This window comes from Nyctibius grandis, chromosome 3 (assembly GCF_013368605.1).
Source record: "Nyctibius grandis isolate bNycGra1 chromosome 3, bNycGra1.pri, whole genome shotgun sequence".
NCBI classification, from domain to species: Eukaryota; Metazoa; Chordata; class Aves; order Nyctibiiformes; family Nyctibiidae; genus Nyctibius; species Nyctibius grandis.
The window spans coordinates 110,964,294-110,979,315 of record NC_090660.1 but is presented as its reverse complement, the minus strand read 5'-3'; the positions used below and the strand labels follow the sequence as shown (position 1 = coordinate 110,979,315).

Sequence of the window (15,022 nt, the reverse complement as noted above, 5' to 3'; positions counted from 1 at the left end):
TTCTACACTGAATACAAATGTTTATGTGAGTTTCTCCTCTCAGCTAGGTCTTATCCAGGCAGCAGTGAATCCAGTACATTTAATCCATTCACCAGAACATTTCACAGAATGGTTTGGGTTGGAAGAGACCTCAAAGATCATCTAGTTCCAACCCCCCTGCCATGGGCAGGGACACCTTCCACTAGACCAGGTTGCTCACAGCCCCATCCAGCCTGGCCTTGAACACTGCCAGGGAGGGGGCAGCCACAGCTTCTCTGGGCAACCTGGGCCAGTGTCTCACCACCCTCACAGGGAAGAATTTCTTCCTAATATCTGACCTAACTCTCTCCTCTTTCAGTTTAAAACCATTACCCCTCATTCTATCCCTACATGCCCTTGTAAAAAGTCCCTCTCCAGCTTTTCTGTAGGCCCCCTTCAGGTACTGGAAATTGAATTTAATTCACTACACACTGTTCTGCTTCCCCAGAGTCACAGACACAGAAAAGAACAAGACCAGAGCTGTACGTGTTGGTCCAGCTACTGATTTCTTTGGCCTCTTTTCTCTCACAGGGACTACACTACTTCTCAGACACACAGCTGCATGTCTACCCACCACACAAGCAGGATCACAGCCATGAGCATCTGCATCAGGCAGCATGTCTTGATATCAGACACAAGACAGTGAACTTCCACACTTTGGCTGAGTGATAGTTACATGATTTACTGGAGTTTATACATGTGTATTCAATGAGGTGGCAATGCCATGCTGTTCAGGTGGAAGGTAAGCCTCCATTCTTATAGAGTAGTTACAGACTGGAGCTTCCAAATACTTGTAGAGATTATGTGGACTGCCCCTCTAGAAACCAAAAGCTAGATTATGCTGTCCCCACACCTACCCAGGCATGATCTCAGACAGCAAATTATATGCCCCAGAACAATATTAAAAATTAAAGAGCATGACCAACTGGTATGCTGGTGCTCAAGCCTGCACCCTGGTCACATTGTTATTTTATGTGTTAATAATGCATAGCCTTATTTTCAAAGCACAGGTATTGACATCAGTTTTGCATCAGCAAGTACAATCTCTGACCTGACAGTGAAGATCGTCCCTCAATTTACAGAAAACAACATCTTAGTGCTTTATAAGACATAATGTTAAAGTAATTATGAAATTCAGCATCAGTAATTACCAAGTGGAGTGGTCCTGGTGGCGGGCTCGGTATTAAAAATAACTTTGCTGCAAATTCTTTTATGTGCTCCTCGACATCTAAATCCTTGAAAGGTCGCAGTTGCACTAGTAAGCTGAAATTAAATTATAGAAAATTACTTATAAACAGTAACATGCAAACAGAAAAGTCTTTTTGCTGATAACCTGGAACTACAAAAAAAAATATTAGGAGCGATGAAGCTATTATTCCAACTAATTAATTTCTAATTGATTAGATACTGTAGTGGCTGCATTTAATTTTAATGTGCTGCTGTGTCAGAAGCAGGTTTTTTTACTTCCATGCATAACATACTACTGAGTCTTATATATCAGAGGGTGCAGAGAGCACACTGGGTCTCATGATGGCAAAGAAAACCTAGAGGGGAGACACAGCTAAAGGAGGTGTCTTATAGAGGTTGCTTGAGGAACAAAACACCCACAGCTGCAACATAGTGCCATGGTGTTTCTCCCACCCCAAGCATCAGACATCAGGTCTGGGATGGAAAACAACATCAGAGGAAAAGAGAGGTTGTAGACGTGGGCTTAACTGCAGAGGAACGTGAAGCAAGAGCCATATTTAGTGTGAGGCCTGGGCCTGCATGAACACTGCTCTTCGCTATTGTTCCTACCCACACAAAGAACACACACAGTTGTGCAAACATATCAAATGTTTCTATTTTAGAACTGTATCACCCCAGGTGTCAAAGCCACAAAGGTCATGCAGTTTATACTATATGCCATATCAACTGATGAACATTTAAACATATACGCTATTAAGACTGCAAACCAACAGCATTTCTGAAGTGTAACAATTAACAAGTTCGATATTTGTAGTCAGAAAGGGCATTTTGTTCAATATAAGATTCACGTGCATGTTTATAGCAAAAAAAGAGACCCCAAACCAAGTCAGAAACTTAAGCATGAAAATCTATATATACAGTAACTAGGAACTTAATATGGTTATATTCTCCCTTGAGGTTTTATTTCAGTTTGCAGTTTTACTGGTTTCCTGCAGAAGAATACTTGCTCTTCAGGAAGAAAGTGGTCTGGAAAGCAACTGAACAGGTCAAGAGATATATTGGAATCCAGGACATCGTTTTTGTGTATTGCACTTAGATTCCTGAATAAAAATATTCTGTCACATATTACTGAGCTTTAAATTGGATTAATAAGACATTTAAATTTACTGAATTCACATTTGGAAACTGCCCTGGGCCGAGTACTGATGGCTCTGCACTGCAAACGTCTGCTGAAACAAATGAAGTAGTCTCTGAAACATTAAAGAGGAGAGCTAAGGAGTTTATGAACCTTCCATCACCTCTATTAACTGTCCACAGACTGTATTTCAGAAAGCCAGAACATCTAAGAATAGGTCCTTTGTACTGCCTCAATGCTGTGAGCTATTTGCACACTTCCACCTTTTCTCAAGGCAGCTGAAAGAACAAGTACACAGGTTGGAAGATTTACTGTTTGAATGGAGCCTATTCATCCATCCAAGATGGGAGTTCATCCAGAAGGAGATTGCTGCCAGGAATATTTCCCTTTTCATGTAGCGTAATAGATGGAGGTAAAACTACCTGTGCAAAGTGCCAAAACCTCTCAATTTAAAACTGAACCTTTTCAAATAACAACGTAGAATAATCCAACAGCTGCAGTGTTGTGAAATGGTATAGATGCACATCTGCTTGCTTTGGAGAGAGGCAGGTACACTCCATCCAGATTGTTTCAGATTTGGAAGCACTGTATGCTAGTAATATGTGAATTAGTTTTAAAATTAATTACACGGAATATGAAGACCTTTGTTACTATGAAGAAAGTTTGCAAGTTCCCCTTGCAGTTCAAAGCACCTACGTGGATTTATAGTTTGACGTTGCCTTTGTATCTCAGCTTGGTCTCAGTTTTCAGTTGTGATTTCTACTATATTCTGCCATTTGAAAAAGTTTAGGAACCCAGGTTTTATCTGGGAATGTTTATGACAATAAAATACCTTTGAGGACTCTTCTGAATGAGAACAAGTACCACCCCACCTATAAGCAATCCTGTGCATTGCTGCTGCTGGAGAAAATGAGCTATGCACAGCAGAATTCTGGAGGAAAATTAAACCTTTTGCTGCAAAAAGGTCCTGAATGGAAACAGAACCCCTTTAGATGCTACTTCAACGCCTTCATTAGCAATAAAAAAATAGTATTTTTCCACTAGTTCTCACGAAGAAAGGGCTACACACTAGAAATAGGTGGTTTGAGCTCCACCAGCAACTGTTTTCAAATCCCCAGACTCACAGAATGATTAATCAGTTGAAGCATCCTGCAAATCACCACTGAAGCATACCAAGGATACAAGTGCGCTGTTGGACGTGTTATTATTTGTTAAGTATAGGAGGCACTACTACTTGAGTACACTTGGTCAACGAAAACATTTAATTAGATTTTTAACCCATTGGCCACCTGATTACAGTTAAGGCTTCCAAAATGACAACAACTCCCTTTCTGGTTTACAGGAAAGCAATGTCAATGTTTTGTAGTGTTATAAAAAGCTGCAACATCCCCAGCTGTACAGGGCCCTACACTCAAAATATATCATTGTGGCCTTTTCTGTAATAGCTTATATTCCATTCAGAACAGCCACACATAGAACATTTCACAGAATGGTTTGGATCGGAAGGGACCTTAAAGATCATCTAGTTCCAACCCCCCTGCCATGGGCAGGGACACCTTCCACTAGACCAGGTTGCTCACAGCCCCATCCAACCTGGCCTTAAACACTGACAGGGAGGGGGCAGCCACAGCTTCTCTGGGCAACCTGGGCCAGTGTCTCACCACCCTCACAGCAAAGAATTTCTTCCTAATATCTCATCTAAATCTCCCCTCTTTCAGTTTAAAACCATTCCCCCTCGTCCTGTCACTCCTTGCCCTTGTAAAAAGCCCCTCTCCCGCTTTCCTGTAGCCCCTTTCAGGTACTGGAAGGCTGCTAGAAGGTGTTCCCGGAGCCTTCTCTTCTCCAGGCTGAACAGCCCAACTCTCTCAGCCTCTCTTCATAGGAGAAGTGCTCCAGCCATCTGATCATCTTCATGGCCCTCCTCTGGACTCGCTCCAACAGCTCCACATGCTTCTTATGTTGGGGGCCCCAGAGCTGGATGCAGCACTGCAGGTGGGGTCTCACGAGAGCAGAGTAGAGGGGCAGAATCCCCTCCCTCGACCTGCCGGCCACATCTCAGCAGCTGTTTCATGCCATACGGAAAAATTCCAGTAACATGACCAAAACAAGGAAAACCGGTACCCCTCCACCCCTTCCTTTCCTCCCACTCAAATATATTCTGGCACAGTAAAATACCTTTTCTGAGAAAAAAAAAAAAACAAAAACAAACCAGAAGGGCAGGCATTCTGAAATTATCTATCAAATAGTATCAAGGAAAATATGTGGTGATTATGAGATTAAAAAAGAAAAAAAAATCCAGAACAAAATATCATGGAAACTTTGATCAGCTGAATTTCCAGTACAGTGGGAAATGCCAGCACCAAATGCAGCTTTGTCATTTGCATTCCCCCTCTCCTGCCAGTTACACACACTTGCATCTTACATCCAGATGCAGCAGCAAAAAGGAGAGAGAAGAGATGCAAAACTGCATGAAAAACTCCCCTGTTAAATGACCAGGACAACACACAGTACTAACATGGAAGGCTCTTGTCCTGCTGAACTTCCCTATAATTATTCACATATTTACAAATCACTTAAAGCTTAGATGGTAGGTTACCGATAAATCTGAACTCCCCTTAGAAACCAGTACAGACTCAGCTTAAAGGGAAAAGCCATCCATAGTAGTTAGCTTGGGTGTTAATGCTTTAAATAGGTGCAAAACCTACTATATATGAACAAGGCAGAGACGTTTGATTACAATGTTTAAAATACGCACCCAGAGGCAGAAGCTTGCACCTCTAGAGAGTTAATGCCACCTGGTTCCTGTCTGCTCTAAACAAACATGAGACCTAGAAACATTTTTGTAATCTCTGTAATTTTCCATGGTTTTCCTGAACATTTTCCCACTTCTCCCTTAGTGGGCTCTTCAAAAATCCATTCGCAAATGGACTGCTTCTCCCAGCTCAGAGATGTCTCACTTCAGAGAAGAAATTACTCATTTATGAATATACTATAGAAACCACTGATGAACACCATAACTGTAAAGCTGAATCTATACTATTTCCCATCCAGTGGAAAGCTCGTGTGTAGTGAGCCCTCATACAGGCTGAGTTCACAGTACAGAAGCATCACAAATCCTATTAAAAAGGCTGGATATAAACAGTAGAGCACCACAGCTCAGGTATACAGCTGTAAGAGTTACACGTGCAGATTAGCATTTACTTGAGATTTGAGAACATAAAAAGGCAGCAATGAATCAGCTCCTGTGATACAGATGGCTGATGTAATTGACTTAAACGTAAGGAGTAGAAAAAGTGATCTGGGCAGGAAAGGAGAAAGGGAAATAAACATTTCCTTTTTATTTTACCGATTATCTCGATTTCACACTAACCTGTGAATACCTGGATCCCATCATGTTGAAGTCCCTTGTCCACATTAAACCCTTTTACTAATGCTTTGAGAACAACAGAGCAGAAGCAGCATGAACAGCGTCAGTGGTGTGTTCACTCATACTCCAGAGTGACTCATTTCTGATATCACAGCTTTTTTGGAGGCAACATCTGAACAGCCCCGGAGGAAGGCACTGCTTTGTTCCTCCACGGCTCTCTTCATCTAAACCAGGGGAAGCCAGTCAGTGCTCCAACCAGATCCAAGCCCACAGCATTGGGAAGAAGAGGTGCATGGGGTGGGGAAAGGAGTGTTCAGGTCTCACCCTGGGACGGAGTCAGGTTAGGGACTAGTGATGCACCCCAGCTAGTACCCAGGAAGCACCTTTGCTTGCTCATCTGCTCAGCACACCGACCGCCGGCAGAACAAACTGGAAGACTCAAGCTCTGACCTAAAACCCTAACATCTTTCGACTTACATATAAGAAGCAAATACCTGCAAAAGGAAAACACCCGACTTCAAATTTGACTCTAGAAAGCTTGACTGGAATTTAGTGAAAAAAACCACCTCTTCTACCTTTGGACCACAGGTCTGCAAGTGAAGATTACCCAGTAACGTCCAATGTACAGAGACAGGCTCCCTGATGGAAGGAGTTTTTAATCCACTTCAGAGTAGAAGCACATAGATTTTAACAATTTAACAATAAAGTAACCCACAACCTCAAAAGAAGTTAAAATTACTAAGTAACAAGACAGACCCATGTTCACTTATCTTTTAACTCATCTACACTGCAGAGTATTTGAGTGTTTGTAACCAGTGAGGTACTCTGTATCCTAAGATTTTCTCTCCTAGTTCTACGACAGCCAAGTAACCACTGTATTCCCTCAAGTGACTTGGATTATTTAGTTAAAGAATAAAGTGTCATTAACTGCTTATTAATACATATAGTCATGTTCTTATGACATGTATTCGGTGCATTAGAAAGAGGTTTTTGTGCTTTCAAAGTTATTTTCACCAGCGTGGCAAAATTATAGTTAACCCTCTTCCAAAAAAAAAACCAAATTCTTTGAGAAATCTGTTCCCTGCTAATTGATATTTTCTAGACTTACCAAAAACCTCAAAGAAAATGAAGACAACATCATAATTAATTTCCTTGATATTTAGAACTTGTGCTTACTGTCTGGGTAACATTCACATTACATTTCTTCCTTTCCTCTCCCACAAGTCTCACACTACCATAACTTAAAACTAATGCCCGTTTCAGCATTATACAGCTATCCCAACCACATCATGCCAACTCATGTATTAAAACCTGCACAGTTATTTCCAGGAGAAACACACAGGATAGCAAGTCTTACCAAGAAAGACAATCCTTGAGGGCATTAAAATATGGATATCTGGATATCACACAAATAGCGAATGGTACAAAACAGACAGGCATCTTCCCAGTCTGGAGAGATTCCCAATGGGCCTGTCCATTCGAGGAAACACAGCCATCCTGCAAGAAAACTACAGATTAATGTGCTTATGTTAATCATGAATTTATGGCTGATATTTTCTTGAGAACCCTAGAGATAAGATAACCAATTCCCTCTAAATTCCAAGGGGATTTGGATGCCTATCTCCCTTAAGGTCGTCAGAAAAATGTCAGCCTACAAGACTTAGACATACGTATTAAAAAGAATTTCAGCACAAAAGGTATTTAGAAAGAACACAGGGTACAATCTTCACCAAAAAAAAAAAAAAGGTCCAAGGGAGAAAGTCTGCTCCTAAATATTCAAAACTCCTAATTGAAATCCATAACAGTTTTTCCTCATGCAATGCTGTTCCAATGTACTTAATTTACAATGGCAATATAAAGTATGATTTGTTCTGTATTCCTACTAACATAAAAACGTATCTGTTAACTAATTGCGTAAATTAAGGCTGACATCATTCTCAAACTGTTTTGTTTTATTTTATATCTTTTAATATGTTTTAATAAAAGCATGAGTTAAATAACATACTTGCATAGGCTGGTAGTACTGTGCAACAACACCATATGTTCTGTTACCACAGACATCTGTGAAGACCAGGAAATGAATGTGGTCCTCTTTTGATTCAGAAGTTATGTAAAGTCCTCCTGCAATGAAGGCAGAAACCTTTTTTTTTTTAACTACATATTTAACTACAGCTGCTTGAAAAGTGATTCATGACAAGTATTGCACATTTCCAATTAATTTCAAGAGAAATGTCTCATGTTAAGGGATTAAAATGCACATATACAGTCCATTTGATCTAAGGGTTGTCACAAAGGCTGTCAGCTGCACATTAGAGAACAAGCAAAAATAGCATACAATTATTCTGCATTTTAAGTGGCAAAATACAATAGATGGGGGGTTTTTTTCTTTCAAAATATTTATAAGGTTTGCAATAGTGCCATGCATATTCAAATTTCTGCAATTAAACCTGGAAGAAACAGTCACTACTCCAGGTATAGCTTAACACCAAATGAAAAGTGAAAGAGTACTCAGTCATTTTTGGGGGGAAAAAATGAACAGCGTGCATGTGTGTGCACTTCACTCAAACCAAGATTTACCAATAAGGGCTAAAGTCACTTTCAGCTTCCCTCTCTTGCAGGTGTTGCAGCTACTATTGGCTAATGGGTCTGTTTCACATAACATAGCCACACAGAGTAAGGGCACCCCATTCAGGTAACAGCTGCTTTCATCACCGACCTGCTCACAAGCAGACACATTTTTTATACTGTGAAATACAAAGAGATAAAGAAGATGATAATAAAAAAAAATGGCTGTACTATGGGTCAAAAAATACTAATAACAAATATTAAAAGGGTTCTTGATAAGAAGTGTGAACCTTACCGTACCTGGGAAGCAGAGCTGTGGCAAACCAATAAGATCGATGTCCTTTGGAACTGTAATGTCTTCTGTGTCAGGTGCTTTCTGCTCCCCGTTGAGAGCCTTCACATTTTCAATCTTTGGTCTCTCTTTTTTCTTTCGGAAAGACCGGCGTTTACTTTTATTCAAGTTATTACCAGCATTAATCACCTGAACATCATCTCTGCTGATAAATGGAGGCACAAATACAGAAAGAACTTCTGGTTCAAGGGGAGGAAGACCTTTGAGTTTTCTTTGAGTACCCTATAAAAAACAAAACAAAACAAAACAAAACAAAAAATACAACCAACCATTAAATTGACACTCATCTGATAAGTTTTTTTAAACCATTTTTAGCCCTGTTTTCTCTCTACCCCTAAAACTGTGGGTTTAGAATACATTTTTTCTTCTTCCTAAATAATTAATTTTTCCTTCTAATTTCTTGCTTTACATATATTAATGCAAGGCAAATACTCCGAGCATTTTCAGCAGGCAAAGATTCCTTCTTTATCATTCAAAATGCACCATATCACTATTATGCCTTTGGCATAAGAAAACTAACAAGTATCAAACATATTTCCTCCTTTGAAGTGTTAGGATATACTTAAGCTATACTTAAAATAAACACTGGCAGTAAGAGAAACCAGCCAACAAATAAATGAAAACAAAGAAAACCAGCTGAACTCCCTAGATAAGTCTTTGTTTAACTTTAGGAAAAGCTATATTTTAACTCAGAATAATCTCTACAGGGAAAAAAAACAAACAAACAAACACACACAAGCTTTCACAAGACAACTTTTAACTTTGTAAGGCAATTAAGACAGTACAATTTAAAATGCCACTGTTACAATAAACACAATTTTAAGGCCCTGTACAACACGAAGCCATGAAAATTTCTCCATATACTGATGACCAAGTGGAACAGGCATCCCAAGAGCACGTATGAAATTACAACATTTTTAGTAGGCAGCTTTGTAAAGTACTTCTGCACTGAAAGCCCTTGCTGCCTTGCTATGAAACACCTGTGGAGGAAGCGATCAGAAGAAATTTCCTTGTACTTGGGAGCACTTTTTGTATTCTTGACCATACAGTAGAGACAAGTAGCTGCATTTTCAATTACTTCACTGCAATTTTAATTCTTCCTGCAAGGTCAAAACAGCAAGTAAAATCTTTGTTTAGTAACGGATATTTGGAAACAGGAAAGGCGAGACTCACTGTGGCTAAAAGGCTGTTTCGTTATCAACTTTTTACTAACTGATTCAAAGACAGATGAAGCGTACGTGCTGCTTTTACCTTCAGGCATGATGCATTGGTATTGCTTGTATTTAAGATATTCCTTGAGAATCAATGCTGGCCTCTGTCATCACCTCCCTACTTTTTAAAATAGCTACAACTTACAAAGCTCTACTGCTTTTCTGAAGCCAATCTTCCACTGTCCAAGTTTTGGAATAAACAGTCTCACCTTATTTGTTCTAGTAGATTAGTCTTCTTCACATTTGAGCATCATAGTTAAAATGAGAAGGAATACTTACCTTCATGATATATTAGTTACTGTTATCTTAAGCTCAACCATATTCTGTAATAGGATACTTGAAAGAAAGTACTTCAATAAAAATAAGAAGTGAAAAAACACTCTTTTAATGAACACACAGAGTCTGAACTAGAAAGAAATTAGAGTGCAAAAGATAAAAAGTTCAGATAAGTATCCACTGGGATATTCAAAAGATACATAGCAATGACTTTAAAAAGCATGTTACAATATAGTGCTATATCCTGCCATGCTAAAAACTTCAAGTGTCATTTTCCTTAGCTGGCAGCTGACACCCATTTCAAGTGAAGAAACTGGAAACACGGATAAATCCGACATGATCACTCTCAAAATAACATGCAGTTAAAGATTTTAGAAGGAAACTAAGAATTAAGGCTCAGCCCTGAGGCTGTTATGCAAGAAAAACACAGACCTCCTCAAACAGGAGCAATCTTAACTTGGCAGATTTGCCCTGCAGAGGTTTCTACACAAAGTTGCTTTGACAGGGCAATCCCTGACTTACACTGAAGGCATCTCTGTGCTACAAAGTGCTGGCTGACAGCCAGCGATTTAATAGCCTCACAGTGTAACAGCTTCTAAAATGGCAGGTCCTTGATGTCTTAACTACAACAGAGGCATTAAACACCATTTTTCCCCCCCCCACAGAACAGCACTGTCAGCACTGCCGCTGACCCAGTGACTCAGTTGTCAGCACTGAAGACAGCTCATATTAGCATCTACAGTCAAAGTCATATTTTCTTACCCTTTCAGTTCAAGGATAGTGAATAGGCAGCAACAGAACAATATTCACTTGTTTCTACTATTCTTTGAATATTTTCTATTCTCTGCTTCTACTGTTACTTCATTTTGAAATGCTTCTCTTCTGTCACTTTTTACTATCAAATGTCCTTGCATCATACATAGCTTCTAAAAAACACTAATGCCTTTTCTCTCCAGTAATTCTGCAATTCCATCCCCGTTTACTGATTATGTTCCTGTAACAACAGTGCCGTACAGGGCACAGATAAGAGACAGTCTTTTTACAATGACGACACTAATTTCGACACAAACAAGAAGGTAGTGTGTTGAAACCACAGACTGGAGTGTGATCTCAGCTATTTGGTGTTTCCTTGATCTCATTCTCCTCTTCCCACCACTGAAGTTAATTTCATTTTGAATGTCATGAAAGAAGCAGCTTCTTTAAGGAATAATTGGGCAGGGAAAAGTAGGAAGCCTTAGAAAAATTAGGTTGGAAGGCACCTCTGGAGGTCCTAGTGCATTTGCTCAAAGCAATGATAACTTTGAAGTTAGATCAGGTTGCTCTGGGTCTCATCCAGTCAAGTTCAGAAATCCCTTTGGAAGGAGATTCTTCCCTCCTTGTGCTCCAGCCCTCGCACAGCTTAGCTGCTTCTTGTCTCGCTCCCGTTTGTCAGCAGTTCTCCAGTATCAAGGTACCCGAATGTGGGATAGTATTCCAGATGTGACCTCAAGAGTGTTGAGTAATAACAATAACAGTAATAATCCCTTCCCTTCGCCTGTGAGCTGTGGTCCTGATGATGCAGGCCGTTACACAGTTACTTTTCACTGCCACAAGCACGCACTGCTGACTAATGCTCAACTTGATTACACCTCATTTGTTTCGCACAACTCGACACCCAGGAGGGCATTACAGACGACCAAAAAAATTGGTTTGGCGGTTATGTCTCCATTAGCAGGGCCAGAAAGCATGATGCAGACACTGTAAGAGACAAGATCTGTACCACTGACTGTGGTGGGTAGATACAGAACCCAACGATGGAGCCGATAAGAAGATCTGAGACATCTCGCAGACAGCTTGCACATCTTACCTGCCATATCAAAACACAGTTTTATAGCTAAAGATAACTTAGGGGAAAGAAGTCTTATCAAAGATGGCTGTACAATCCTCACTATTGTACATCTCATTCTTATAAAATACACACTTCCATCACTAAAAAAGTAATCTCTAGCTGAAAAGAGTGGCCTTTGATCTCTTCAAATTGAAATCTTAGAGAGACAATTATCTTGGCAATAAGGACAATTGATGGATGACAGCCCAGAAACTTCAGTTTTATGAGCTTCAGTGCAAAACCGTATCTTTTTACCTGGAATCCCCATCGACAACAGGTCAGTTATATAAGACTTTTCTTACTTTGGGAGTGGGCTATATCATGTTGCTGCTGACTTCATTGACTTTATTACTCCATATTGCAATAAAGGTAACAATGTACAAACACACTTTCAAGGCCAAGATCTGAAGCACTATCAAGATTTTTACCCTGCTGTTTCATCTGTAAATCGCATTCGAGGTCCACTACTTTCCATTGAAATGATCCTATTTTCTGTCAATAAGGTCTCTTCTTTCTACATTCACTGAAATTAGACACAAAACATACTCCACCATTTCCTCATGTAGATAGTGCTGCAGAAGGAAAAAGAAGTGGAGTAAATCTATAAACTTGCCCTAAGACAGTGACTGAAATCACTGTGGTGTAACAGCTTGCAGGGATGTTACTATAGCTAATATCGACAAGTGTAGGGACTACTTTCCTTTCTGACATTTCATTTTATACCTTGAGCAAAGAAACAATTCAAAACCTGTAGTGTGACTGGAATATCAGAATGGTTTCTACTTTCTCGCCAATTTCCTATTTGTTGTTCTACAGGTTTTCTGCAAGCAATGAGATCAAACTGAGCGGGCTCGAATGAAAAAGAAATTCCCCTTCTTTTAGGTTTACTTCTCATGCAGGTGTTGAAACAACATGTACACACCGATTTCAAAAGTCCGGTGGTGATATTTATGGCACAACTACTTCCCCAATTTGAATGTATACATGAATGAGATCCTGGAATTTGAACCTCTGCTTAGCTGATATCACTTAAGAGGCTGACATCAGCAAAAGCGAGTAAGCAGCAACAAGTTTAACAAAGGCTTCTTTATCTAATGCTATTAGAGCACGCAGTCAAACCCAAGTTCAAGCAAGACAACCGAGATCCCTGGGAGCAGCTTGGCTTTTCAGCATGTGCTGGCACCACAGCTACTCCCGCAGCGGGGCGGCTCAGAGGTCTCTAATAAAACCATCAGCACGTTTTAACAAAGCAAAATCAGGAAGAGGACGTTACTCGTTAACTCACATGTGAAGTGCCTATACTCATAAACAAATTATAAACCACACATTCAAAGCAGAAACCAACCCATCAACTTCTGCCGTATCCGAATTGCTCAGGCTGTGCCAAATTCAGAGCACTAATCTGAATCTCAGTACAGGGATTTAGACCTCCTGTCAGCCTAAGGATACAAGTTACCAAGTTTTATTCCCGTATCTTTAGCTTTTATCTCCAACGGAAGACGGGAAATGGGATATCACCGAGTAAAGGATATGTATTGTTCAAGCATTTTGCTGTTCCTGCTTATATAAAGCTACATTGCATTCTTCACCTAAGCTCAGACCTTTGAAAAAGTGTAATTACTTCGCGCTGCTACCAAATTATCCTCCTTTGTTGATGATCTCCTGTCAAAATAAGTTTTCTTTGAAGTATCTCTGCTCTATCCGATGGTAACAGCAACAACGTAACCCCACACTCAGGTCCGTACGGGGGAGGGAGGCCCGGCCAGGGAGGAGCTGACCCGGCTCAGACCTCCGGGCACGGAACCGCGCTGGCAGAAGCCGCCCCACAGACCCGCCGGGGCACCCGGCCGGCGGCACCGCCGAGCCCGCCCGCCCCGCGCTCCCTCAGCGCACCGAACCCCCTCTCACCTGGAGCAGCGCCCTCACCCGCTCCCTGGGCACGCCGACCAGCAGGCAGATCTCCAGCAGGCCCGAGGGCAGCACGTCCTCCATGGCACAGCGGGGCAGGGACGGCCGGGACACCGGGCTGCGGCGGCTCCTTCCCGTAGGGCCGCGGGGCCGGACCGGGCTGGGGCGGGGAGAGGAGGGGGGAGCGCCCGCTCCCCCACACAGGCAGCCCGCCCCTCAGGGCAGCTGATTGGCTCTCTCTCCCGTCGCTCTGAGGACCTGCGGCAAATCAGAACGGCAGCACGTGTGGCGGGCCGGGCGGGGGCGGGGCTTCGCCCCTCACAGCCCGTCGGCGGGGCGGGGTGCGGGAGCTGAGGGCTGAGGTGCCGCCCGCTGCGCTGTGGCGGGGTGTTCTTGGATGCCGTCAGTCCCCGTTAGTGCCTCTCGCCTCACCTCACCGCCCTGCCCCGCCGGGAGAGCCCCCGGGGAAGACGCTTCCCGACCCCAGGGCGAGGTCACTGTTTTTTCCCGGTCAGCCCCGGGCTGTTTTCTCCGTGGGGCCGTTGGGCCAGAGGGGCTGAGGTGCCTCAGCGTCGTGCAGCGGGTGAAGTCATGGCCTGGCGCTTTGATAAGTGGTGCCATTCCCTGCTGTTTGTTCCAGGTGACTCAGCAGGGGTATGTGACAGCCACTAAATAAAAGTCTTATGTTTATCATAGGTCATAGTTTCAGTGAACTGTAAGCACAGAGCTGACTGCAGACTGCGTGGTGCTTTCGCCTGTGGAGCAGCAGTGTTCTCAGTGGAGCTGCCTGCGTAGCAGAGAAACAACCTGGGGGACTCGGGATTTCTTTTTGAGCTATTTAATCTAAATAGACAATGAGTCACTCCGTGTGTATTGGCTCTGTGTAGATCTTCACTGAGAGAAATGTGTTTCCTCTTTGGACCGGTGCATAAAGTATCCGAAACTGCAGACAGCAGTTTCTCTGAAACTGAAGGTATGAGACGTAGTTTCATCATCACAGCCACAAACTTTTTTTGTGGACCAGTGTTCACATATTCTAAAAGTAAAAAAATCCCAGTGTGAATGTCTCCAGGCTTTCACGAGGTTCTTATCAGTTGAGGGTTCAGAACAGACTTCTTCAAAAAGTACAGCGAAT

The 15,022-nt window shown here is 41.9% G+C and overlaps 1 protein-coding gene across 1 annotated transcript in view; it reads right to left on the bottom strand.

The window, feature by feature from the left end:
* Positions 1-13,996, bottom strand: part of DENND3 (DENN domain containing 3) — a 43,875-nt gene extending 29,879 nt beyond the window's left edge. The window contains exons 1-5 of the mRNA XM_068396544.1: positions 13,888-13,996; positions 8,574-8,847; positions 7,714-7,829; positions 7,066-7,205; positions 1,170-1,281 (exon numbers count right to left, since the gene is read on the bottom strand). Of these exons, the coding sequence (XP_068252645.1) occupies positions 1,170-1,281; positions 7,066-7,205; positions 7,714-7,829; positions 8,574-8,847; positions 13,888-13,971 (726 nt within the window). The 5' untranslated portion in view covers positions 13,972-13,996. The remainder of the gene's footprint in view (positions 1-1,169; positions 1,282-7,065; positions 7,206-7,713; positions 7,830-8,573; positions 8,848-13,887) is intronic.
* Positions 13,997-15,022: the final 1,026 nt, after the last annotated feature.